This window comes from Ranitomeya imitator, chromosome 3, assembly GCF_032444005.1.
Source record: "Ranitomeya imitator isolate aRanImi1 chromosome 3, aRanImi1.pri, whole genome shotgun sequence".
Lineage (NCBI taxonomy): Eukaryota > Metazoa > Chordata > Amphibia > Anura > Dendrobatidae > Ranitomeya > Ranitomeya imitator.
The window spans coordinates 844,342,103-844,370,096 of NC_091284.1; the positions used below are offsets into that span (position 1 = coordinate 844,342,103).

General features: G+C 50.0%; 1 protein-coding gene across 1 annotated transcript in view; it reads left to right on the plus strand.

The window, feature by feature from the left end:
* The window catches only part of DNHD1 (dynein heavy chain domain 1), a 349,228-nt gene that overhangs the window by 81,983 nt on the left and 239,251 nt on the right, over nt 1-27,994 (plus strand). The window contains exons 6-8 of the mRNA XM_069760007.1: nt 10,806-10,962; nt 20,826-21,020; nt 21,098-21,241. Coding sequence (XP_069616108.1) covers nt 10,806-10,962; nt 20,826-21,020; nt 21,098-21,241 — 496 coding nt within the window. The remainder of the gene's footprint in view (nt 1-10,805; nt 10,963-20,825; nt 21,021-21,097; nt 21,242-27,994) is intronic.

Consider the following 27,994-nt stretch of genomic DNA (forward strand, 5'->3'; position numbering starts at 1 on the left):
TGGGATTTTTGCTCACCGTTCTTGTGATCATTCTGACCCCACGGGGTGGGATTTTGCGTGGAGCCCCAGATCGAGGGAGATTATCAGTGGTCTTGTATGTCTTCCATTTTCTAATTATTGCTCCCACTGTTGATTTCTTCACTCCAAGCTGGTTGGCTATTGCAGATTCAGTCTTCCCAGCCTGGTGCAGGGCTACAATTTTGTTTCTGGTGTCCTTTGACAGCTCTTTGGTCTTCACCATAGTGGAGTTTGGAGTCAGACTGTTTGAGGTTGTGCACAGGTGTCTTTTTATACTGATAACAAGTTTAAACAGGTGCCATTACTACAGGTAATGAGTGGAGGAAAGAGGAGACTCTTAAAGAAGAAGTTACAGGTCTGTGAGAGCCAGAAATCTGGATTGTTTGTTTCTGACCAAATAATTATTTTCCACCATAATATGCAAAAAAAATGATAAAAAAACAGACAATGTGATTTTCTGGATTTTTTTTTCTCAGTTTGTCTCCCATAGTTGAGGTCTACCTATGATGTAAATTACAGACGCCTCTCATCTTTTTAAGTGGTGGAACTTGCACTATTGCTGACTGACTAAATACTTTTTTGCCCCACTGTATATGGATGTATACGGCCACCACTAGGGGGAGCTCCCTGTATATAGATGTATACGGCCACCACTAGGGGGAGCTCTCTGTATATAGATGTATACGGCCACCACTAGGGGGAGCTCCCTGTATATGGATGTATACGGCCACCACTAGGGAGAGCTCCCTGTATATAGATGTATACGGCCACCACTAGGGGGAGCTCCCTGTATATAGATGTATACGGCCACCACTAGGGAGAGCTCCCTGTATATGGATGTATACGGCCACCACTAGGGGGAGCTCCCTGTATATGGATGTATACGGCCACCACTAGGGGGAGCTCCCTGTGTATGGATGTATACGGCCACCACTAGGGAGAGCTCCCTGTATATAGATGTATACGGCCACCACTAGGGGGAGCTCCCTGTATATGGATGTATACGGCCACCACTAGGGGGAGCTCCCTGTATATAGATGTATACGGCCACCACTAGGGGGAGCTCCCTGTATATAGATGTATACGGCCACCACTAGGGAGAGTTCCCTGTATATGGATGTATACGGCCGCCACTAGGGGGAGCCCCCTGTATATAGATGTATACTGCCACCACTAGGGAGAGCTCCCTGTATATAGATGTATACGGCTACCACTAGGGGGAGCTCCCTGTATATGGATGTATACGGCCGCCACTAGGGGGAGCCCCCTGTATATAGATGTATACTGCCACCACTAGGGGGAGCTCCCTGTATATAGATGTATACGGCTACCAATAGGGAGAGCTCCCTGTATATGGATGTATACGGCCACCACTAGGGAGAGCTCCCTGTATATAGATGTATACGGCTACCACTAGGGGGAGCTCCCTGTATATGGATCTATATGGCCGCCACTAGGGGGAGCCCCCTGTATATAGATGTATACAGCCACCACTAGGGAGAGCTCCCTGTATATAGATGTATACGGCCACCACTAGGGGGAGCTCCCTGTATATGGATGTATACGGCTACCACTAGGGGGAGCTCCCTGTATATGGATGTATACGGCTACCACTAGGGGGAGCTCCCTGTGTATGGATGTATACGGCCACCACTAGGGAGAGCTCCCTGTATATAGATGTATACGGCCACCACTAGGGGGAGCTCCCTGTATATGGATGTATACGGCCACCACTAGGGGGAGCTCCCTGTATATAGATGTATACGGCCACCACTAGGGGGAGCTCCCTGTGTATGGATGTATATGGCCACCACTAGGGGGAGCTCCCTGTATATGGATGTATACGGCCACCACTAGGGGGAGCTCCCTGTATATGGATGTATACGGCCACCACTAGGGGGAGCTCCCTGTATATAGATGTATACGGCCACCACTAGGGAGAGCTCCCTGTATATAGATGTATACGGCTACCACTAGGGGGAGCTCCCTGTATATGGATGTATACGGCCGCCACTAGGGGGAGCCCACTGTATATAGATGTATGCAGCCACCACTAGGGAGAGCTCCCTGTATATAGATGTATACGGCCACCACTAGGGGGAGCTCCCTGTATATGGATGTATACGGTCGCCACTAGGGGGAGCCCCCTGTATATAGATGTATACTGCCACCACTAGGAGGAGCTCCCTGTATATAGATGTATACGGCTACCACTAGGGGGAGCCCCCTGTATATAGATGTATACAGCCACCACTAGGGAGAGCTCCCTGTATATAGATGTATACGGCCACCACTAGGGGGAGCTCCCTGTATATGGATGTATACGGCCACCACTAGAGGGAGCTCCCTGTATATAGATGTATACGGCCACCACTAGGGAGAGCTCTCTGTATATAGATGTATACGGCCACCACTAGGGGGAGCTCCCTGTATATGGATGTATACGGCCACCACTAGGGGGAGCTCCCTGTATATAGATGTATACGGCCACCACTAGGGAGAGCTCTCTGTATATAGATGTATACGGCCACCACTAGGGGGAGCTCCCTGTATATGGATGTATACGGCCACCACTATGGGGAGCTCCCTGTATATAGATGTATACGGCCACCACTAGGGAGAGCTCTCTGTATATAGATGTATACGGCCACCACTAGGGGGAGCTCCCTGTATATGGATGTATACGGCCACCACTATGGGAGAGCTCCCTGTATATAGATGTATATGGCCACCACTAGGGAGAGCTCCCTGTATATAGATGTATACGGCCACAACTAGGGGGCGCTCTCTGTATATAGATGTATACGGCCACCACTAGGGGGAGCTCCCTGTATATGGATGTATACGGCCACCACTAGGGGGCGCTCCCTGTATATGGATGTATACGGCCGCCACTAGGGGGAGCTCCCTGTATATGGATGTATACGGCCACCACTAGGGGGAGCTCCCTGTATATGGATGTATACGGCCACCACTAGGGGGAGCTCCCTGTATATAGATGTATACGGCTACCACTAGGGAGAGCTCCCTGTATATAGATGTATACGGCCACCACTAGGGAGAGCTCCCTGTATATAGATGTATACGGCCACCATTAGGGGGAGCTCCCTGTATATGGATGTATTCGGCCACCACTAGGGGGAGCTCCCTGTATATAGATGTATACGGCCACCACTAGGGAGAGCTCCCTGTATATAGATGTATATGGCCACCATTAGGGGGAGCTCCCTGTATATGGATGTATTCGGCCACCACTAGGGGGAGCTCCCTGTATATAGATGTATACGGCCGCCACTAGGGGAAGCTCCCTGTATATAGATGTATACGGCCACCACTAGGGAGAGCTCTCTGTATATAGATGTATACGGCCACCACTAGGGGGAGCTCCCTGTATATAGATGTATACGTCCACCACTAGGGAGAGCTCTCTGTATATGGATGTATACGGCCACCACTATGGGGAGCTCCCTGTATATGGATGTATACGGCCACCACTAGGGGGAGCTCTCTGTATATGGATGTATACGGCCACCACTAGGGGGAGCTCCCTGTATATGGATGTATACGGCCACCACTAGGGGGAGCTCCCTGTATATAGATGTATACGGCCACCACTAGGGGGAGCTTTCTGTATATGGATGTATACGGCCACCACTAGGGGGAGCTCCCTGTATATAGATCTATACGGCCACCACTAGGGGAGCTCCCTGTATATGGATGTATACGGCCACCACTAGGGAGAGCTCCCTGTATATAGATGTATACGGCCACCACTAGGGGAGCTCCCTGTATATGGATGTATATGGCCACCACTAGGGGGAGCTCCCTGTATATAGATGTATACGGCCACCACTAGGGGGAGCTCTCTGTATATGGATGTATACGGCCACCACTAGGGAGAGCTCTCTGTATATAGATGTATACGGCCACCACTAGGGGGAGCTCCCTGTATATGGATGTATACGGCCACCACTAGGGGGAGCTCCCTGTATATAGATGTATACGGCCACCACTAGGGAGAGCTCTCTGTATATAGATGTATACGGCCACCACTAGGGGGAGCTCCCTGTTTATGGATGTATACGGCCACCACTAGGGGGAGCTCCCTGTATATAGATGTATACGGCCACCACTATGGGAGAGCTCCCTGTATATAGATGTATATGGCCACCACTAGGGAGAGCTCTCTGTATATAGATGTATACGGCCACCACTAGGGGGAGCTCCCTGTATATAGATGTATACGGCCACCACTAGGGAGAGCTCTCTGTATATAGATGTATACGGCCACCACTAGGGGGAGCTCTCTGTATATAGATGTATACGGCCACCACTAGGGGGAGCTCTCTGTATATAGATGTATACGGCCACCACTATGGGAGAGCTCCCTGTATATAGATGTATACGGCCACCACTAGGGAGAGCTCTCTGTATATAGATGTATACGGCCACCACTAGGGAGAGCTCTCTGTATATAGATGTATACGGCCACCACTAGGGGGAGCTCCCTGTATATAGATGTATACGGCCACCACTATGGGAGAGCTCCCTGTATATAGATGTATACGGCCACCACTAGGGAGAGCTCTCTGTATATAGATGTATACGGCCACCACTAGGGGGAGCTCCCTGTATATAGATGTATACGGCCACCACTAGGGAGAGCTCTCTGTATATAGATGTATACGGCCACCACTAGGGGGAGCTCTCTGTATATAGATGTATACGGCCACCACTAGGGGGAGCTCTCTGTATATAGATGTATACGGCCACCACTATGGGAGAGCTCCCTGTATATAGATGTATACGGCCACCACTAGGGAGAGCTCTCTGTATATAGATGTATACGGCCACCACTAGGGAGAGCTCCCTGTATATAGATGTATACGGCCACCACTAGGGAGAGCTCTCTGTATATAGATGTATACGGCCACCACTAGGGAGAGCTCCCTGTATATGGATGTATACGGCCACCACTAGGGGGAGCTCCCTGTATATGGATGTATACGGCCACCACTAGGGGGAGCTCCCTGTATATGGATGTATACGGCCACCACTAGGGGGAGCTCCCTGTATATAGATGTATACGGCCACCACTAGGGGGAGCTCTCTGTATATAGATGTATACGGCCACCACTATGGGAGAGCTCCCTGTATATAGATGTATACGGCCACCACTAGGGAGAGCTCTCTGTATATAGATGTATACGGCCACCACTAGGGAGAGCTCCCTGTATATAGATGTATACGGCCACCACTAGGGAGAGCTCTCTGTATATAGATGTATACGGCCACCACTAGGGAGAGCTCTCTGTATATAGATGTATACGGCCACCACTAGGGGGAGCTCCCTGTTTATGGATGTATACGGCCACCACTAGGGGGAGCTCCCTGTATATAGATGTATACGGCCACCACTATGGGAGAGCTCCCTGTATATAGATGTATATGGCCACCACTAGGGGGAGCTCCCTGTATATAGATGTATACGGCCACCACTAGGGAGAGCTCTCTGTATATAGATGTATACGGCCACCACTAGGGGGAGCTCTCTGTATATAGATGTATACGGCCACCACTAGGGGGAGCTCTCTGTATATAGATGTATACGGCCACCACTATGGGAGAGCTCCCTGTATATAGATGTATACGGCCACCACTAGGGAGAGCTCTCTGTATATAGATGTATACGGCCACCACTAGGGAGAGCTCCCTGTATATAGATGTATACGGCCACCACTAGGGAGAGCTCTCTGTATATAGATGTATACGGCCACCACTAGGGAGAGCTCCCTGTATATGGATGTATACGGCCACCACTAGGGGGAGCTCCCTGTATATGGATGTATACGGCCACCACTAGGGGGAGCTCCCTGTATATGGATGTATACGGCCACCACTAGGGGGAGCTCCCTGTATATAGATGTATACGGCCACCACTAGGGGGAGCTCCCTGTATATAGATGTATACGGCCACCACTAGGGGGAGCTCCCTGTATATGGATGTATACGGCCACCACTAGGGGGAGCTCTCTGTATATAGATGTATACGGCCACCACTAGGGGGAGCTCCCTGTATATAGATGTATACGGCCACCACTAGGGGGAGCTCCCTGTATATGGATGTATACGGCCACCACTAGGGGGAGCTCCCTGTATATAGATGTATACGGCCACCACTAGGGGGAGCTCTCTGTATATAGATGTATACGGCCACCACTAGGGGGAGCTCCCTGTATATGGATGTATACTGCCACCACTAGGGGGAGCTCCCTGTATATAGATGTATACGGCCACCACTAGGGGGAGCTCCCTGTATATGGATGTATACGGCCACCACTAGGGGGAGCTCTCTGTATATAGATGTATACGGCCACCACTAGGGGGAGCTCTCTGTATATAGATGTATACGGCCACCACTAGGGGGAGCTCTCTGTATATAGATGTATACGGCCACCACTAGGGGGAGCTCCCTATATATGGATGTATACGGCCACCACTAGGGGGAGCTCTCTGTATATAGATGTATACGGCCACCACTAGGGAGAGCTCCCTGTATATGGATGTATACGGCCACCACTAGGGGGAGCTCCCTGTATATAGATGTATACGGCCACCACTAGGGGGAGCTCCCTATATATGGATGTATACGGCCACCACTAGGGGGAGCTCTCTGTATATAGATGTATACGGCCACCACTAGGGAGAACTCCCTGTATATGGATGTACACGGCCTCAACTAGAGGGAGCTCCTTATTTATACAGTGGTGTGAAAAAGTGTTTGCCCCCTTTCTGATTTCCTATTCTTTTGCTCGTTTGTCACACTTAAATATTTCCGATCACCAAACAAATGTAAATATTAGAGAAAGATAACACAAGTATCACAGAATCATAGAATCATAGAATATTAGAGTTGGAAGGGACCTCCTGGGTCATCTGGTCCAACCCCCGGCTCAAAGCAGGATTCACTAAATCATCCCAGACAGATGTCTGTCCAGCCTCTGTGTTTAGACTTCCATTGAAGGAGAACTCACCGCCTCTCGTGGCCGCCTGTTCCACTCATTGATCTCCCTTCTAATATCTAATCTGTGTCTCATCCCATTCCGATTCATTCCATTGCTTCTCATCTTTCCTTGTGCACATGAGAATAATGATGATCCTTCTACACTGTGACAGCCCCTCAGATATTTGTAGACCTCTATTAAGTCTCCTCTCAGTCTTTTTTGCAGCTAAACATTCCCAGATCCTGTAACCGTTCCTCATAGGACATGGTTTGCAGACCAGTCACCATTCTGGTCGCCCTTCTCTGAACTTGCTCCAGCTTGTTGATGTGTTTTTTTAAATGTGGAGCCCAGAACAGGGCACAATATTCCAGATGATGTCTGACCAAGGAGGAGTAAATCACAAACTGCAGTTATAAATAAAGGTCTTTATTGTTAAAGGAAAAATTATCCAAACCTACAGGGCTCTGTGTGAAAATGTGATTGCCCCCTAAACCTAATGACTGGTTGGGCCGCCCTTAGCGGCACCAACTGAAATCAAGCATTTGCGATAACTGGCAATGAGTCTTTTAAAACGCTCTGGAGGAATTTTGGCCACTCATCTTTGTACAATTGTTATAATTCAGCCGCATTTGATCTTACGAGCATGAATCACCTTACTAAGGTCACAGCTTCTCAATCGGATTAAGATCAGGACTCTGACTAGGCCACTCCAAAGTCTTAAATTTGTTTTTCTTAATCCATTCAGAGGTGGACTTGCTGGTGTGTTTTCGATCATTGTCCTGCTGCATAACCCAAGTGCGCTTCAGCTGGAGGTCACGAACAGATGGGCCAGACATGTCCTTCAGGATTTTTTGATAGACAGCTGAATTCATGGCTGCATGTACCACATTAAGGGTATGTGCACACGTTGCGGATTTCCTGCGGATCCGCAGCCTTTTTTTCCGTGCAGAAACGCTGCAGATCCGCAAGTGATTTACAGTACACTGTAAATCAATGAGAAAAAAAACGCTGTGCTAATGGTGTGGAAAATTCTGTGTGGAAACGCTGCGGATTCAAAGAAGTAGCATGTCACTTCTTTTGTGCAGATCTGCAGCGTTTTTGTGCCCATTCCATTATAGAAATCAGCAGGGGTAAAAAACGCAAGAAATCCACAGTAAATCCGCACAAAAAAAAAACACCAAATCCGTAATTGCGTTTTCTGCCAAGAGATGCAGAATCCGCACAAAAAATTCCCCAGGCAATTCCCCAACGTGGGCACATAGCCTAAGTCTTTCAGGTCCTGAAGAAGCAAAACCGCCACAGACCAGCACACAACCATCGCATTCTACTGTTGGCATGATGTTCCGTTTCCTAAAAGCTGTGATACTTTTACACCAGATGTAATGAGACAGACACCTTCCAAAAAGTTCAACTTTTGTCTCATCAGGTCACAAAAGTCTTGGGGATCGTCAAGATGTTTTCTGGCAAAACTGAGACAAGCTTTTATGCTCTTATTGCTCAGCAGTGGTTTTCGTCTTGGCACTGTGCCATGCAGGCCATTTTTGTCATGAACACTGATCTTAACTGAGGCAAGGAGGCCAGCAGTTTTTTGGATGTTGTTGTGTGGTCTTTTTTATCTCTTGGGTGAGTCGTCGCTGCGCTCTTGGGTTAATTTTGGTCTGCCACCACTCCTGTGAAGGCTTCCTACTGGTCTATGTTTTCGCCTGTCAGGAAATCTGACGTATTTCGTGTTGTCCTAGTCACACATGCAGAGCTCTGCAGCAGCTCCTTGGTATGTGAATGACCGGCTCCAGCAACGATCCCTCTTGCAGCTTCCCTTCCTTTTACAGCTGCATGCCATGCCCACTCAGTCAGCCTGTGTAATTCTATACCACTCATCCCCCCTCTAAAATGTACCCCCAACGTCCTCTGATGTAAATTACGCTACTCATTGGGTTGGCTCCTGACCCACCATTGGAGCTGTTGGCAGCAAAGCCTCCTGACCTTTTGGGGAAAACTGGCAGCAATGGACGGCGTTTGATAATTATAATTCCGGCCTGAGCGTGAGTAGTTATATTGCTCTCACTGCAGTGGGCACAGTAGCCAGTACATGGCAAGGCAGCCTTTCTGGCGACTAATTATCCTAGGTGCAGTTCCCTGACTGACCTGAGGGTAAGGGGGCACCAGAGAGCTGCAAGTTCCAAAACAGAACTGAGAAGTGGGATATAAATAAATCCCTGAAGAATCAACTGGGGCAACCAAACACCCCCCCCCGGTTCATGACAGTCTCATTGTAATACCTAGAGATACCATGTTTAGATTTAAATGAAAGCTAATTGCGTAATAAGAAAAATGATAGTCCTGCCGTCACCCTACAAACCTCGCAGCCTGAGTTATGGCCTTCATAAGCTTTTTCATAACTTTCAAAGGGGAGTGCATGCCATAGCTCCACCCACCCAGTGAGGTCAAGTTACAGAGGGTATAAGGCTGTGAAGCCCAATTAAGAAGTTGTCTTTCTGCCAGGGAAATCAGCTAGGAGAGGCTGTGCATTTTGACCTGATTTGGAATGTTTCCCCTCCCCCTCCTCTACACGGCGTGCCATTGACTGATAACTGCAAGTTTCATATTTTAATCCCTGTTATTTTCTAATTGTCTGTATATACTGTAGTTGTCTCGTTTGTAACATCTTTTAATATTTTTGTAAACACTGCCTATCTTTCTGGAGTAAAACTATAAAAATTTACTAGTTCCATTTTCTTTGCTCTATAAACTTATTTCCACATCCTCTGTGCTAAAACTACGCTACTGTTGATTTGGCTCCTGACCCGATATTGATTTTAATATCAGAACTAGGATCTAGTGGCTGAGACTGGGAACGTACATACCGCCCTCCCTGCAGAGTGCCCAATAGCCAGTACACAGAAAGACAGCCCTTCTGGCCACTACTTATCCTAGGTGTAGTTCCCAGACTGACCTGAGGGTAAGGGGGGTGCCAGAGAGCTGCAAGTTCCAAAATAGGAACTGAAGGTGGGATCGTGACATAGGATCCCTGACATTGCCATTTGTGGGTAGTGGCTTTCATTATGATTCTCTGGAGACGTAAAGCTTTAGAAATGGCTTTATAACCTTTTCCAGACTGATAGATCGAAATTAATAATAATAATTTCTTTGGATTGCGGCATGATGTTTAACTTTTGAGGGCCTTTTGGTCTACTTCATTTTGTCAGGCAGGTCCTATTTAAGTGATTTCTTGATTGAGAACAGGTGTGGCAGTAATCAGGCCTGCTTGTGGCTGGGTAATGTGACCTCAGCTTCCCAAAGATGTGATAAACCACAGTTACTTTATGTTTTAAGGGAGAGGGGCAATCACTATTTCACATAGGGACCTGAAGGTTTGGATTTATTTTCCCTTACTAATAAAATCTTTATTTATAAACTGCATTTTGTGATTACTTGTGATTACTTGTGTTATCTTTGTCTAATGTTTACATTTGTTTGGTGATCGGAAACATTTGTGTGACAAACATGCAAAATAATAGGAAATCAGGAAGGGGGCAAACACTATTTCACACAACTGTAGATGTATACGGCCCCCCATTTGGGGGGAGTTCTCTTTATATAGATGTGATATGTGAAGGGGTAAGGGGGCCAGATGTTGTACACCAGGGGCAATGGGACTAAAGCAGAACTGGAATTTGTTGACTTGGACTTGGGGTCCAATCCTTTTCTCCATGTATTTTGGCCTCCTGATGTTATGTGTGTTTGATGTGACATATGACAGTCTGCTTTGTTGCTCGTTTCCAGGTTTCTCGAGGAGATGGCGCTGTTGTTATGGTTTCCTGTACATGTTCAAAATCCCATTTCTATAGATCAACTAGAAAATGATCAGCACCACATGAGGTCCACGGCCAAAGGCCATGTGATCCGCCTCCTCACCCTGACCTCCCAGGTCCTGGAAATGGTAAGATCCAAGGAAGAATCCTGTACAGAGTAGTGGATTGTCAACAGGGTGGAGACTACATCCCATCCACCGTTCAGGAGGAGGGTGGAAGTTATGTGCAGAGGGGAGTACTGGAGGAAAGAATGCACCATCTAGTGAGGAGTAGGGGCGGGGGTGGGGGTTGTCATATCTAGGGGAGGGGTGGCAGAATATCCCATCTAAATTCAAGGGGGGTTTAATGTCCTATCTAGAGGGGGTGACTCCCAATCCAGTGGGCAGGTGGTGGGGAGAATGTCCCATGTGTATTGGACAGAACTTTATGTCTAAAAGAGGAGCAGTAGTGGGGGTAGAATGTCCCATCTAGAAAAAAGAAATGGTGAGGGGAAACATCCTGTCTAGAGAAGAGAAATGGGGGACAACTTCCTCTCAAGAGAAGAGAAATGGGGGAAAATTATCCCTAATACATCCCTAAGCATGTCCCGTCTAGAGAATACAAATGGGTAGAACATGTCATGTCTAGAGAATACAAATGGGTAGAACATCCTGTCTACAGAAGAGAATAAAGGGGAGCATGTCCTGTCTAGAGAAGAGGAATGGGGGGAGCATGTCCCGTCTAGAGAATACAAATGGGTAGAACATGTCCCGTCTAGAGAATACAAATGGGTAGAACATGTCCCGTCTAGAGAATACAAATGGGTAGAACATCCTGTCTACAGAAGAGAATAAAGGGGAGCGTGTCCTGTCTAGAGAAGAGGAATGGGGGGAGCATGTCCCATCTAGAGAAGAGGAATGGGGGGAGCATGTCCCGTCTAGAGAAGAGGAATGGGGGGAGCATGTCCCATCTAGAGAAGAGCAATGGGTAGAACATGTCCCGTCTAGAGAATACAAATGGGTAGAACATCCTGTCTACAGAAGAGAATAAAGGGGAGCATGTCCTGTCTAGAGAAGAGGAATGGGGGGAGCATGTCCCGTCTAGAGAATACAAATGGGTAGAACATGTCCCGTCTAGAGAATACAAATGGGTAGAACATGTCCCGTCTAGAGAATACAAATGGGTAGAACATCCTGTCTACAGAAGAGAATAAAGAGGAGCATGTCCTGTCTAGAGAAGCGAAATGGGGGGAGCATGTCCCATCTAGAGAAGAGAAATGGGGGGAGCATGTCCAGTCTAAAGAAGAGACATGGAGGGGAACATCTCGTCTAGGAGAAAAAAATTGGGTGAGAACGTCCTATCTAGAGAAGAGAAATGGGGGGACAACAACATCGCGCCTAGAAAAGAGTAACGGAGGCAGAATGTCAAGTCTCGAGAAAAGAAATGGGGGGGGGGGACGTTCTCTCTAGAGAAGAGAAATGGGGGACATCCCGTCTAGAAAAGAGTAATGGAGGCAGAACGTCCCGGCTAGACCGTCGTAGAAATGGGAGGGGGGGGGAATGAAAGAAATTGGAGGGAGAATGTACATTATAGAGAGGTGAAAAGGGGGGGGAGAACATCATGTCTGGAAAAAACTAATGGGGGCAACGTTCTGTCTAGAGAAGAGAAATGGGGGAGAGAGTCCCATCTAAAAAAAGATAAACGGGGAAATGTCCCGTTTAGAGAAAAAAATGGAGGAAAAATGTCCCATCTAGAGAAGGCAAATGTCCCATCCAGAGGATAGAGGAGAGGGGAGAACATGAAATGACAAATGGGGGAGAGCATCTCGTCTAGGAAGCAGTGGGGCTGCGGGGGTAGTCTCATATAGATGAGGGGAGAATGTACCATGTAGAGGGAAGAAATGGGGGAGAACGTCCCATCTAGGAAGCAGTGGGGCTGTGGGGGTTGTCTCATATAGATGGGAGGGGGAGAATGTACAATGTAGAGGGAAGAAATGGGGGAAAACGTCCCATCTAGGAAGCAGTGGGGCTGTGGGGGTTGTCTCATAGATGAGGGGAGAATGTACCATGTAGAGGGAAGAAATGGGGGAGAACGTCCCATCTAGGAAGCAGTGGGGCTGCGGGGGTAGTCTCATATAGATGAGGGGAGAATGTACCATGTAGAGGGAAGAAATGGGGGAGAACGTCCCATCTAGGAAGCAGTGGGGCTGCGGGGGTAGTCTCATATAGATGAGGGGAGAATGTACCATGTAGAGGGAAGAAATGGGGGAGAACGTCCCATCTAGGAAGCAGTGGGGCTGTGGGGGTTGTCTCATATAGATGGGAGGGGGAGAATGTACAATGTAAAGGGAAGAAATGGGGGAAAACGTCCCATCTAGGAAGCAGTGGGGCTGCGGGGGTAGTCTCATAGATGAGGGGAGAATGTACCATGTAGAGGGAAGAAATGGGGGAGAACGTCCCATCTAGGAAGCAGTGGGGCTGCGGGGGTAGTCTCATATAGATGAGGGGAGAATGTACCATGTAGAGGGAAGAAATGGGGGAGAACGTTCCATCTAGGAAGCAGTGGGGCTGCGGGGGTAGTCTCATAGATGAGGGGAGAATGTACCATGTAGAGGGAAGAAATGGGGGAGAACGTTCCATCTAGGAAGCAGTGGGGCTGCGGGGGTAGTCTCATAGATGAGGGGAGAATGTACCATGTAGAGGGAAGAAATGGGGGAGAACGTCCCATCTAGGAAGCAGTGGGGCTGTGGGGGTAGTCTCATATAGATGAGGGGAGAATGTACCATGTAGAGGGAAGAAATGGGGGAGAACGTCCCATCTAGGAAGCAGTGGGGCTGTGGGGGTAGTCTCATATAGATGGGAGGGGGAGAATGTACCATGTAGACTAGAGGGAAGAAATGGGGGAGAATGTCCCATCTAGGAAGCAGTGGGGCTGCGGGGGTGGTCTCATATAGATGGGAGGGGGAGAATGTACCATGTAGAGGGAAGAAATGGGGGAGAATGTCCCATCTAGGAAGCAGTGGGGCTGCGGGGGTAGACTCATATAGATGAGGGGAGAATGTACCATGTAGAGGGAAGAAATGGGGGAGAACGTCCCATCTAGGAAGCAGTGGGGCTGCGGGGGTAGTCTCATATAGATGAGGGGAGAATGTACCATGTAGAGGGAAGAAATGGGGGAGAACGTCCCATCTAGGAAGCAGTGGGGCTGCGGGGGTAGTCTCATATAGATGAGGGGAGAATATACCATGTAGAGGGAAGAAATGGGGGAGAACGTCCCATCTAGGAAGCAGTGGGGCTGTGGGGGTAGTCTCATATAGATGGGAGGGGGAGAATGTACCATGTAGAGGGAAGAAATGGGGGAGAACGTCCCATCTAGGAAGCAGTGGGGCTGTGGGGGTAGTCTCATATAGATGGGAGGGGGAGAATGTACCATGTAGAGGGAAGAAATGGGGGAGAACGTCCCATCTAGGAAGCAGTGGGGCTGTGGGGGTAGTCTCATATAGATGGGAGGGGGAGAATGTACCATGTAGAGGGAAGAAATGGGGGAGAACGTCCCATCTAGGAAGCAGTGGGGCTGCGGGGGTGGTCTCATATAGATGGGAGGGGGAGAATGTACCATGTAGAGGGAAGAAATGGGGGAGAATGTCCCATCTAGGAAGCAGTGGGGCTGCGGGGGTAGTCTCATATAGATGAGGGGAGAATGTACCATGTAGAGGGAAGAAATGGGGGAGAACGTCCCATCTAGGAAGCTGTGGGGGTAGTCTCATATAGATGGGAGGGGGAGAATGTACCATGTAGAGGGAAGAAATGGGGGAGAACGTCCCATCTAGGAAGCAGTGGGGCTGCGGGGGTAGACTCATATAGATGAGGGGAGAATGTACCATGTAGAGGGAAGAAATGGGGGGGAACGTCCCATCTAGGAAGCAGTGGGGCTGCGGGGGTAGACTCATATAGATGAGGGGAGAATGTACCAAGAAGAGGGGAGAAATGGGGAGAACGTTCCATCTAGGAAGCAGTGGGGCTGCGGGGGTAGTCTCATATAGATGAGGGGGAGAATGTACCATGTAGAGGGAAGAAATGGGGGAGAACGTCCCATCTAGGAAGCAGTGGGGCTGTGGGGGTAGTCTCATATAGATGAGGGGAGAATGTACCATGTAGAGGGAAAAAATGGGGGAGAACGTCCCATCTAGGAAGCAGTGGGGCTGCGGGGGTAGTCTCATATAGATGAGGGGGAGAATGTACCATGTAGAGGGAAGAAATGGGGGAGAACGTCCCATCTAGGAAGCAGTGGGGCTGCGGGGGTAGACTCATATAGATGAGGGGAGAATGTACCAAGAAGAGGGGAGAAATGGGGAGAACGTTCCATCTAGGAAGCAGTGGGGCTGCGGGGGTAGTCTCATATAGATGAGGGGGAGAATGTACCATGTAGAGGGAAGAAATGGGGGAGAACGTCCCATCTAGGAAGCAGTGGGGCTGCAGGGGTAGTCTCATATAGATGAGGGGAGAATGTACCATGTAGAGGGAAGAAATGGGGGAGAACGTTCCATGTAGGAAGCAGTGGGGCTGCGGGGGTAGTCTCATATAGATGAGGGGAGAATGTACCATGTAGAGGGAAGAAATGGGGGAGAACGTTCCATCTAGGAAGCAGTGGGGCTGCGGGGGTAGTCTCCTATAGATGAGGGGAGAATGTACAATGTAGAGGGAAGAAATGGGGGAGAACGTCCCATCTAGGAAGCAGTGGGGCTGCGGGGGTAGTCTCATATAGATGAGGGGAGAATGTACCATGTAGAGGGAAGAAATGGGGGAGAACGTCCCATCTAGGAAGCAGTGGGGCTGCGGGGGTAGTCTCATATAGATGAGGGGAGAATGTACCATGTAGAGGGAAAAAATGGGGGAGAACGTCCCATCTAGGAAGCAGTGGGGCTGCGGGGGTAGTCTCATATAGATGAGGGGAGAATGTACCATGTAGAGGGGAGAAATGGGGGAGAACGTCCCATCTAGGAAGCAGTGGGGCTGCGGGGGTAGTCTCATATAGATGGGAGGGGGAGAATGTACAATGTAGAGGGGAGAAATGGGGAGAACGTTCCATCTAGGAAGCAGTGGGGCTGCGGGGGTGGTCTCATATAGATGGGAGGGGGAGAATGTACAATGTAGAGGGAAGAAATGGGGGAGAACGTCCCATCTAGGAAGCAGTGGGGCTGCGGGGGTAGTCTCATATAGATGAGGGGAGAATGTACCATGTAGAGGGAAGAAATGGGGGAGAACGTCCCATCTAGGAAGCAGTGGGGCTGCGGGGGTAGTCTCATATAGATGGGAGGGGGAGAATGTACCATGTAGAGGGAAGAAATGGGGGAGAACGTCCCATCTAGGAAGCAGTGGGGCTGCGGGGGTAGTCTCATATAGATGAGGGGAGAATGTACCATGTAGAGGGAAGAAATGGGGGAGAACGTCCCATCTAGGAAGCAGTGGGGCTGCGGGGGTAGTCTCATATAGATGAGGGGAGAATGTACCATGTAGAGGGAAGAAATGGGGGAGAACGTCCCATCTAGGAAGCAGTGGGGCTGCGGGGGTAGTCTCATATAGATGAGGGGAGAATGTACCATGTAGAGGGAAGAAATGGGGGAGAACGTCCCATCTAGGAAGCAGTGGGGCTGCGGGGGTAGTCTCATATAGATGAGGGGAGAATGTACCATGTAGAGGGAAGAAATGGGGGAGAACGTCCCATCTAGGAAGCAGTGGGGCTGCGGGGGTAGTCTCATATAGATGAGGGGAGAATGTACCATGTAGAGGGGAGAAATGGGGAGAACGTTCCATCTAGGAAGCAGTGGGGCTGCGGGGGTAGTCTCATATAGATGAGGGGAGAATGTACCATGTAGAGGGAAGAAATGGGGGAGAACGTCCCATCTAGGAAGCAGTGGGGCTGCGGGGGTAGACTCATATAGATGAGGGGAGAATGTACCAAGAAGAGGGGAGAAATGGGGAGAACGTTCCATCTAGGAAGCAGTGGGGCTGCGGGGGTAGTCTCATATAGATGAGGGGGAGAATGTACCATGTAGAGGGAAGAAATGGGGGAGAACGTCCCATCTAGGAAGCAGTGGGGCTGTGGGGGTAGTCTCATATAGATGAGGGGAGAATGTACCATGTAGAGGGAAAAAATGGGGGAGAACGTCCCATCTAGGAAGCAGTGGGGCTGCGGGGGTAGTCTCATATAGATGAGGGGGAGAATGTACCATGTAGAGGGAAGAAATGGGGGAGAACGTCCCATCTAGGAAGCAGTGGGGCTGCAGGGGTAGTCTCATATAGATGAGGGGAGAATGTACCATGTAGAGGGAAGAAATGGGGGAGAACGTTCCATGTAGGAAGCAGTGGGGCTGCGGGGGTAGTCTCATATAGATGAGGGGAGAATGTACCATGTAGAGGGAAGAAATGGGGGAGAACGTTCCATCTAGGAAGCAGTGGGGCTGCGGGGGTAGTCTCCTATAGATGAGGGGAGAATGTACCATGTAGAAGGAAGAAATGGGGAGAACGTCCCATCTAGGAAGCAGTGGGGCTGCGGGGGTGGTCTCATATAGATGAGGGGAGAATGTACCATGTAGAGGGAAGAAATGGGGGAGAACGTTCCATCTAGGAAGCAGTGGGGCTGCGGGGGTAGTCTCATATAGATGGGAGGGGGAGAATGTACAATGTAGAGGGAAGAAATGGGGGAGAACGTTCCATCTAGGAAGCAGTGGGGCTGCGGGGGTAGTCTCATATAGATGGGAGGGGGAGAATGTACAATGTAGAGGGAAGAAATGGGGGAGAACGTCCCATCTAGGAAGCAGTGGGGCTGCGGGGGTAGTCTCATATAGATGAGGGGAGAATGTACCATGTAGAGGGAAGAAATGGGGGAGAACGTCCCATCTAGGAAGCAGTGGGGCTGCGGGGGTAGTCTCATATAGATGAGGGGAGAATGTACCATGTAGAGGGAAAAAATGGGGGAGAACGTCCCATCTAGGAAGCAGTGGGGCTGCGGGGGTAGTCTCATATAGATGAGGGGAGAATGTACCATGTAGAGGGGAGAAATGGGGGAGAACGTCCCATCTAGGAAGCAGTGGGGCTGCGGGGGTAGTCTCATATAGATGGGAGGGGGAGAATGTACAATGTAGAGGGGAGAAATGGGGAGAACGTTCCATCTAGGAAGCAGTGGGGCTGCGGGGGTGGTCTCATATAGATGGGAGGGGGAGAATGTACAATGTAGAGGGAAGAAATGGGGGAGAACGTCCCATCTAGGAAGCAGTGGGGCTGCGGGGGTAGTCTCATATAGATGAGGGGAGAATGTACCATGTAGAGGGGAGAAATGGGGGAGAACGTCCCATCTAGGAAGCAGTGGGGCTGCGGGGGTAGTCTCATATAGATGGGAGGGGGAGAATGTACAATGTAGAGGGGAGAAATGGGGAGAACGTTCCATCTAGGAAGCAGTGGGGCTGCGGGGGTGGTCTCATATAGATGGGAGGGGGAGAATGTACAATGTAGAGGGAAGAAATGGGGGAGAACGTTCCATCTAGGAAGCAGTGGGGCTGCGGGGGTAGTCTCATATAGATGAGGGGAGAATGTACCATGTAGAGGGAAGAAATGGGGGAGAACGTCCCATCTAGGAAGCAGTGGGGCTGCGGGGGTAGTCTCATATAGATGGGAGGGGGAGAATGTACCATGTAGAGGGAAGAAATGGGGGAGAACGTCCCATCTAGGAAGCAGTGGGGCTGCGGGGGTAGTCTCATATAGATGAGGGGAGAATGTACCATGTAGAGGGAAGAAATGGGGGAGAACGTCCCATCTAGGAAGCAGTGGGGCTGCGGGGGTAGTCTCATATAGATGAGGGGAGAATGTACCATGTAGAGGGAAGAAATGGGGGAGAACGTCCCATCTAGGAAGCAGTGGGGCTGCGGGGGTAGTCTCATATAGATGAGGGGAGAATGTACCATGTAGAGGGAAGAAATGGGGGAGAACGTCCCATCTAGGAAGCAGTGGGGCTGCGGGGGTAGTCTCATATAGATGAGGGGAGAATGTACCATGTAGAGGGAAGAAATGGGGGAGAACGTCCCATCTAGGAAGCAGTGGGGCTGCGGGGGTAGTCTCATATAGATGAGGGGAGAATGTACCATGTAGAGGGGAGAAATGGGGAGAACGTTCCATCTAGGAAGCAGTGGGGCTGAGGGGGTAGTCTCATATAGATGAGGGGAGAATGTACCATGTAGAGGGAAGAAATGGGGGAGAATGTCCCATCTAGGAAGCAGTGGGGCTGCGGGGGTAGACTCATATAGATGGGAGGGGGAGAATGTACCATGTAGAGGGAAGAAATGGGGAGAACGTTCCATCTGGGAAGCAGTGGGGCTGCGGGGGTAGTCTCATATAGATGAGGGGGAGAATGTACCATGTAGAGGGAAGAAATGGGGGAGAACGTCCCATCTAGGAAGCAGTGGGGCTGCGGGGGTAGTCTCATATAGATGAGGGGAGAATGTACCATGTAGAGGGAAGAAATGGGGGAGAACGTTCCATCTAGGAAGCAGTGGGGCTGCGGGGGTAGTCTCATATAGATGAGGGGGAGAATGTACCATGTAGAGGGAAGAAATGGGGGAGAACGTCCCATCTAGGAAGCAGTGGGGCTGCGGGGGTAGTCTCATATAGATGAGGGGAGAATGTACCATGTAGAGGGAAGAAATGGGGGAGAACGTTCCATCTAGGAAGCAGTGGGGCTGCGGGGGTAGTCTCATATAGATGAGGGGAGAATGTACCATGTAGAGGGAAGAAATGGGGGAGAACGTTCCATCTAGGAAGCAGTGGGGCTGCGGGGGTAGTCTCATATAGATGAGGGGAGAATGTACCATGTAGAGGGAAGAAATGGGGGAGAACGTTCCATCTAGGAAGCAGTGGGGCTGCGGGGGTAGTCTCATATAGATGAGGGGGAGAATGTACCATGTAGAGGGAAGAAATGGGGGAGAACGTCCCATCTAGGAAGCAGTGGGGCTGCGGGGGTAGTCTCATATAGATGAGGGGAGAATGTACCATGTAGAGGGAAGAAATGGGGGAGAACGTCCCATCTAGGAAGCAGTGGGGCTGCGGGGGTAGACTCATATAGATGAGGGGAGAATGTACCATGTAGAGGGAAGAAATGGGGGAGAACGTTCCTTCTAGGAAGCAGTGGGGCTGCGGGGGTAGACTCATATAGATGAGGGGAGAATGTACCAAGAAGAGGGGAGAAATGGGGGAGAACGTCCCATCTAGGAAGCAGTGGGGCTGCGGGGGTAGTCTCATATAGATGAGGGGGAGAATGTACCATGTAGAGGGAAGAAATGGGGGAGAACGTCCCATCTAGGAAGCAGTGGGGCTGCGGGGGTAGTCTCATATAGATGAGGGGAGAATGTACCATGTAGAGGGAAGAAATGGGGGAGAACGTCCCATCTAGGAAGCAGTGGGGCTGCGGGGGTAGTCTCATATAGATGAGGGGAGAATGTACCATGTAGAGGGAAGAAATGGGGGAGAACGTTCCATCTAGGAAGCAGTGGGGCTGCGGGGGTAGTCTCATATAGATGAGGGGGAGAATGTACCATGTAGAGGGAAGAAATGGGGGAGAACGTCCCATCTAGGAAGCAGTGGGGCTGCGGGGGTAGACTCATATAGATGAGGGGAGAATGTACCATGTAGAAGGAAGAAATGGGGGAGAACGTCCCATCTAGGAAGCAGTGGGGCTGCGGGGGTAGTCTCCTATAGATGAGGGGAGAATGTACCATGTAGAAGGAAGAAATGGGGGAGAACTTTCCATCCAGCAGGTGATCAGTGCTGTGGATGATGGGGGGATGGGTATTGGGGGTCTCACCAGGAGGGATGGACAGAGGTGGAATATGAGGAACCTCTCAGACTGATAGGAGGTGTGGGAAGGTGCAGTATGGTGGATGGCTGTATAGTGAGGTATTAGTCCTCTGCCCCCTGTACCCGGCCGGCGCTGTGTCCTGAACCTTGCGCTCCTTCTCCTGAAGGTCAGACAGGACACCTACCTCATGGTGCAGAGCAGTCAGAAGGACGAGGGCTCCACCAGGGGGCGACGGCAGCTCCTGGGGTCTTGGCTGCACAGACTGGGGAGTCTTTCATCTCTTGTCCAACACATGATCTGTGAGAAGCTGACGTCCATCCTGCAGGAAAATGTCGTCAGCTTTGTGTCCGGCCTGGTCCAGGTGAGATGCTTTACACTGGGGGGCTGTGCCAGGTGCGTCCCTGCGCCACAGCCTCACCCCCCCCCCACTCTCTGCAGATGGTGCCCCTCACAGGAAGACCTTACCTCCTCGTCAGCCTGGAGTTTGGACCAGATGGAGACCTGCGCCTCTGCCCACCTGCCTGTCAGATACATCGGAGCCTGGAGGGGATGCTGGGAACCGTGCTGGACGCTGTGCTGCAGGTACCGGTGTAGACCACCCTATATAGTGCCCCCCAGTGCTGGATGCCGTGCTGCAGGTACCAGTGTAGACCACCCTATATAGTACTTGTCACGAACCGAGGGTGTTTAGTTGCCTCCAGTTCTTCGTCAAGGATTTATTTATATACCACTTCCCAGTTCCGGTTTGGAAGGACATCACCTGCTTCTTGGTCCTGGGGGTGGGCCAGGACGCGATAGCGTCCACTTTCCCAGGCTCTGGCCTCATGGAGCCCCCGCCTACCCGGTGCCCCAGGTAGTGGACCTCGCTCATTCCCATCTGGCACTTTCCCAGCTTGATGGTCAGGCCGCTTGGTGAAGCAGGTGGTTGACCTTCCGCTGGAAAGTGGCAGAGGCATTCTTTATGCAGAATGGCATGCCCATGGACTCGTACAGTCCGAAGGAGGTGATAAAGGCGGACTTCTCCTGTGCCTCAGGGCTCAGGGAAATCTGCCAGTATCCCCAACTCAAATCCATTATGGACAAATATTTTGTGCCAGCTAACCGTTCAAGCAGCTCCTCAATGCGCGACATTTGGTGCGTGTCAGAGGCTGTGATGGCGTTGAGCCCCCTGTAGTTCACGCAGAACCGGGTGGTCCGATCCTTCTTTGGCACGAGAACTACAGGTGAGGCCCACGCGCTTTTGGACCATTGAATCACCCCCAGCTGTAACATCTCATCGATCTCCTGGTGCATTATCTGCTGCACCTCGTCGGAGATGCGATAGGGTGTCCGCCATAGTGGGGCATGATTCCCGGTGTCCACCTTGTGGACCGCTAACTCAGTCCTTTCAGGTCTGTTGGTAAACACGGCCCGGAAGGGTTCCAGCATGGTTCCCAGCTGCGACCACTGGGGTCCGGTTAGCAAGGCGCTTACCTCCACGTCCTCAATGGACCCACCGGCCTTAGCTTGGGCCAGTATGTCCAGGAGGGGGTCTTCCTCCCCGTCTTTGGGTATGTTACAGACGGGTAGGACGCAGGTTTCACGTTCGTGATGAGCCTTCATCATATTGACGTGAAAGGCCTTGCACCTACCCCGAGAGTGGTCAAGCGTGACCACATAGGTGACTCTGTTGAGCTGTTGGTGTACAACGTACAGGCCATCCCAGGCGGCCTGAAGCTTATCCTTTGGTACAGGGACCAGCACCCACAACTTCTGACCCACCTGGTAGGTCCGCTCCCGGGCGTTCTGGTCATACCAGTGCTTCTGGTCAACCTGAGCCTGTGCCATGTTGTCATGCCCCAACTGCATCCCGCAGCTGCTCAAAGGTGGTCGCTGACAGTCCTTGGATCCACTGGTCAAAGTGGGTCCTGAGTCCATGCATCACATCGCTGTAACTGTCGTGTGGGCCACGTTGGTGGTTCCAGAACTTTTTGTGATAAACCTCAGGAGTTAGCTGGTACTTCTTTATCAGGGCCTGCTTGATGGCCTCATAAGTCTCCATCATGGTCTGGCGGAAGAGAAGCAAATGCCTCCAGGGCTTTTCTTCTGAGCCTTGGAGTTAGATACGTGCCCATTGGTCCACAGGAAGCTGGTAGTGTCTGCCAGCTTTCTCAAATGCGTGCAGAAAAATGTCCATGTCCCCATGCTTTTCTATCACAGGAAAGTGCTCAGGCCGGAGTTTAAGGAGCTGAGCGTTGCTGGATTCACTGCTGGGCTGGGAATACCTCTGCCCCTGGATTCGGGCTAACTCCAGCTGGTACTGTCTCTAGGACTCTCGCTTGACTCTCTTCTGGTATTGCTGGATCAGCTGCAGACGTCTCTCCTGATCGTCTGCGGGGCAGTTTGTAGAGCCATTTGCAGATAGTGGTCCACACTACCTTGGTTGCGAGTAAGGCCGGCCTGCCCCGATTGGGCATCTGGGCCTGTAACTTCCATACTGTGGCTGACTTCTGTCTCTTCTGGCCCCTGGGAACAGGCTTGATCTGTTTCGAGTTGCACCAGTTCTGTGACCATTTGGTCCTTGGTTTTGCCATGGGCGTTAAGGCCTTGGAACAAACATATTACAGTAAGAGTGTCCTTTTTCTGCTTGGAGTACCAGAGCTCTCCTTTCGCAGCCATAATTGACAAATAAAAAATAAGGCAGAAAAACGAAGGAAAGGGGAGGGGTAACTGCTTATATACACAGTATTGTCTCAGCACTAATAAACAATGAGTTTGTTCTCCAAAACTTTTTGCGCAGGGTCCTTCCAAGAACCGTGCAAGTTTTTAGTGAGAGGAATGATTGTTCAAACCAAATCACTAATGCTCTATTATCCCACCGCTCTGCCACCAATATGTCAGGGATCCTATTTCACGATCCCACCTTCAGTTCCTGTTTTGGATTTTGCAGCTCTCTGGTGCCCCACTTACCCTCAGGTAAGTCAGGGAACTACACCTAGGATAAGTAGTTGCCAGAAGGGCTACCTTGCTGTGTACTGGCTATTGGGCACGTTGCAGCGAGGTCGATATAACTACTCCCACTGAGGCCGGAACAATAATTATCAACGCCGCCGGTCGATTGCACAGGACAAAGTATGCTGCCACCAGCTCTGATTTTCCAAGTGTTAATGGGTCCAGAGCCAACCCAAATCAGTAGTGTAATTCACCTCAGAGGATGCGACAGTTCGTTATAGAACAAGGAGAGACAAGCTAATAAATTGTATATTTTACTCCAAACAAAGGTAGGCAGTGTTTAGAAAGTATAAAAATATATTATAAAGAAGACAAATCATATGTACAATACAATTACAAATAAAGGATTAAAATTGAAAAGAACACTTACAGGTCACTATGTCATTGCATCATCATGGCGGGCCGTGTGCTGTGGGGGATGGTGGGCTTATATCCAGATGCGTAACCCTTGGCTTGCAGCTAGACCCCGGACAAAAGACACTGAAGACTGCTGCTTCACACAGATATTTCCTAGCTTAAAACCCAGGCACTCCCCCTGTGATGACATCACTTAGAGGCTGAAACCTCCCCTTTACTTGGAGGTATGAAATGCCATTTTTACGCCTATCTCGCTGTATGAACCTTGTATAAGAAGTACACCAGGATCCTGAGGTACACTACGTCGGGGCGATTCTTTTAAGTGTAAACATGGAGCAATTACCTAAACCGCTTACTGAGAAATCTGCACTTTGCCCTTGTTGCGTTTAGCTGCTAACGCTTTCAGTGAGTGATAGATCTATCTATGGACATCTGGAATATATAAATCTTATACCGCTAGCCCGGATCGGTGCCAATATATATATCACATTAATAGAACAAAGAGATACATGCAGTTTGGAAGTGGCTATACCAGTTTTGGCTGGTATTGGTTGGGAGGAGGAAATGAGTAGTTTAGGGAGATTTGTCTGCTGCAGCTAAAAGCCATAAATCTTCTTCAGTGATTCTAGTCAGGGTTTTGAATTACACACTTAGGCAACAGGCAGAGTGAAAATAGGGGGTGTCGGAATGGGCCACAGCGTGTCTGTGCTCAGCTTTAAGGGACGTAGCAGAGCTCAGTGTGCGTGATCATAGACTGTCAATATAGTATGATGGTCCCCCCACAGCCCTCATATATTATTCAACACAAATTCACTATTGAATTTAACAAGTGAGAATGGAAGAGGACTCTGCTTCCATCGATGTCAGGACCCCTGTGGGTGACGTCTGCATCCATCCTCCGGTCAGCCAGGGCTTTATGGTGTGTTATGCTATCTGAGAAGAAAGCGAGAGTGGACCCTCTGGACCGTGGCAAGGTACTACCTCCGGGCGAGCAGACCAGGTGTTAACCAACCCCTATACAGGGACTGGCTGGGGCAGGCCCGAAGAAGACCCAACCACGGTAGCAGATACCAGAAGGGACGGCTCAGGGAAAAAAACAAGAAAGAAAAACAAAAAACGGAACACAGGAGCGGGATACACGGAGGCAGGGAAGCTGGAGCACAATGGAAGACACGGAGACTGGAAGACAAGCTGTACTGAGGAGAAGCAGGAGACGGAGGCGAAACTGAAAAGAAAACGAGAGAGATGACGGGATAAGTAAAGGCACAATGGCGAGAGGCAAGCGAGAGATACCGAGCTAGCACAGGCACAAGACGAGAAGGGGCCAGAGGCAAAGGCAAAAAGCAAATGACACTCAGGCACCTCCTAGCAGGGAAGGTGGCCTGAAATACTGAGGGTCTTACCGGGATTGGTTGAAACTACCGGCGGGGCCTGCAGAAGATGAGCGCGCCGCCCCCCGGAAGCAATACAGCGGGGACGAACAGCGACGGAAGGAGTCGGCGCCGCAGAAGAGGCAGGAGGAATGACACGCCGGGACCCGAACGAGGAGCGGCCGAAGCAAGCAGGGACAGCGCGCCGGCGGCCAGAAGCGGCGCGACGAGGGTAAGTAGCGGCGGCCGTAACAGTACCCCCCTCTTTAAAATCCCCTCTCCCAAAACTAGATAGAAATTTGTTTAGAAGACGAGGTGCATTAATATTCTCCAGCGGCTCCCAAGATCTCTCCTCGGGACCGAAACCCCTCCAATCCACTAACAAAATTTTTTTCCCTCGAACCCTCTTCATAGCCAAATTATCCCTAACCTCAAAAACGTTATCGGCACGAGCAGGCTGAGGAGAGATACAGGAAGATGGATGGAAGCGGTTAAAAATAACAGGTTTGAGCAAAGACACATGAAAGGTATTGGGAATACGGAGCGAGGCGGGCAGCTTCAGCTTGTAGGCGACATCGTTGACTCGACTCAGAATCTCAAAAGGACCGATGTAGCGAGGACCAAGTTTACAAGAAGGAATCTTAAGTCTAATGTACCGTGAAGAAAGCCAGACCTTGTCACCGGGTGAAAACGGGGAAGAATCTAAACGTCTCTTGTCAGCATGTCTTTTCATCCTCAGAGATGCCATATCAAGTGCTTCTTTAACCTCTCCCCATATAGAAGAAAAGTCCGAAATTACAGCATTAGCTGCTGGTACTGCAGACGTTGAGGAAACTGGGAGAGGCATATTCGGATGTTGACCAAACACGATGAAGAAAGGAGACTTTGCAGAGGATTCATGGGAGTGATTATTATACGCAAACTCAGCCCAGGGCAGAAGACTGACCCAATCATCTTGGTGGACGTTAGAAAAGTGACGTAGGTAGGCAGCCACAATTTGATTCGTTCGTTCTGCTTGTCCATTAGTTTGAGGATGGTAGGCCGAAGAAAAGTCTAAAGTCACCTTCAAAAGTTTGCATAATGCCCTCCAAAAATGAGATGTAAATTGTACTCCTCTGTCGGACACGATGTTTTGAGGAAAACCGTGAAGTTTGAAGATTTTCGAAATAAAGATCCTCGCCAACTCTGGAGCCGAAGGTAGACCGGGCAGAGGAACAAAATGAGCCATCTTGGAAAACCGATCCACCACCGTAAGGATGACTGTACAACCTGAGGAATTCGGTAAATCGGTGATGAAGTCCATGGCTATATGCTGCCACGGACTAGAAGGGACGGGAAGAGGAAGCAGTCCTCCGCGAGGAGATCGTCTAGGCACTTTATTTTTACATAGTAACATAGTAACATAGTTAGTAAGGCCGAAAAAAGACATTTGTCCATCCAGTTCAGCCTATATTCCATCATAATAAATCCCCAGATCTACGTCCTTCTACAGAACCTAATTGTATGATACAATATTGTTCTGCTCCAGGAAGACATCCAGGCCTCTCTTGAACCCCTCGACTGAGTTCGCCATCACCACCTCCTCAGGCAAGCAATTCCAGATTCTCACTGCCCTAACAGTAAAGAATCCTCTTCTATGTTGGTGGAAAAAGCTTCTCTCCTCCAGACGCAAAGAATGCCCCCTTGTGCCCGTCACCTTCCTTGGTATAAACAGATCCTCAGCGAGATATTTGTATTGTTCCCTTATATACTTTTACATGGTTATTAGATCGCCCCTCAGTCGTCTTTTTTCTAGACTAAATAATCCTAATTTCGCTAATCTATCTGGGTATTGTAGTTCTCCCATCCCCTTTATTAATTTTGTTGCCCTCCTTTGTACTCTCTCTAGTTCCATTATATCCTTCCTGAGCACCGGTGCCCAAAACTGGACACAGTACTCCATGTGCGGTCTAACTAGGGATTTGTACAGAGGCAGTATAATGCTCTCATCATGTGTATCCAGACCTCTTTTAATGCACCCCATGATCCTGTTTGCCTTGGCAGCTGCTGCCTGGCACTGGCTGCTCCAGGTAAGTTTATCATTAACTAGGATCCCCAAGTCCTTCTCCCTGTCAGATTTACCCAGTGGTTTCCCATTTTTAGCACAAGAAGAACAAGAGGCAACAAACTCCTCGATATCTCGACGTAACGCAGGCCACCAGTAGTAGCGGGTAATGAGAAGGTAGGTCTTCTTTATCCCAGCATGGCCTGCTAACTTCGAGGAATGTCCCCAGTGAAGCACCTTCTCTCTGTCCCCCTCTGCCACAAGGGTCTTACCCGGAAGAGGATGGATCATGCTTAAAGGAGCCACCGTGACGACTTTGCAGGGATCCAGAATATGAGCTGGTTCTTCGTCGACCTCCTCAGGCTGTGAAAGCCTAGAAAGTGCGTCAGCCTTGATATTTTTGTCGCCTGGCCGGAAGCGAAGCTCGAAGTCGAAGCGAGCAAAGAACAAAGACCATCGAGCTTGTCGTGGATTAAGTCTTTGTGCAGTTTGAAGATAGGCCAAATTCTTGTGGTCAGAGAAAATTACGAAAGGATGAACTGCTCCTTCAAGAAGATGCCTCCACTCCTCCAG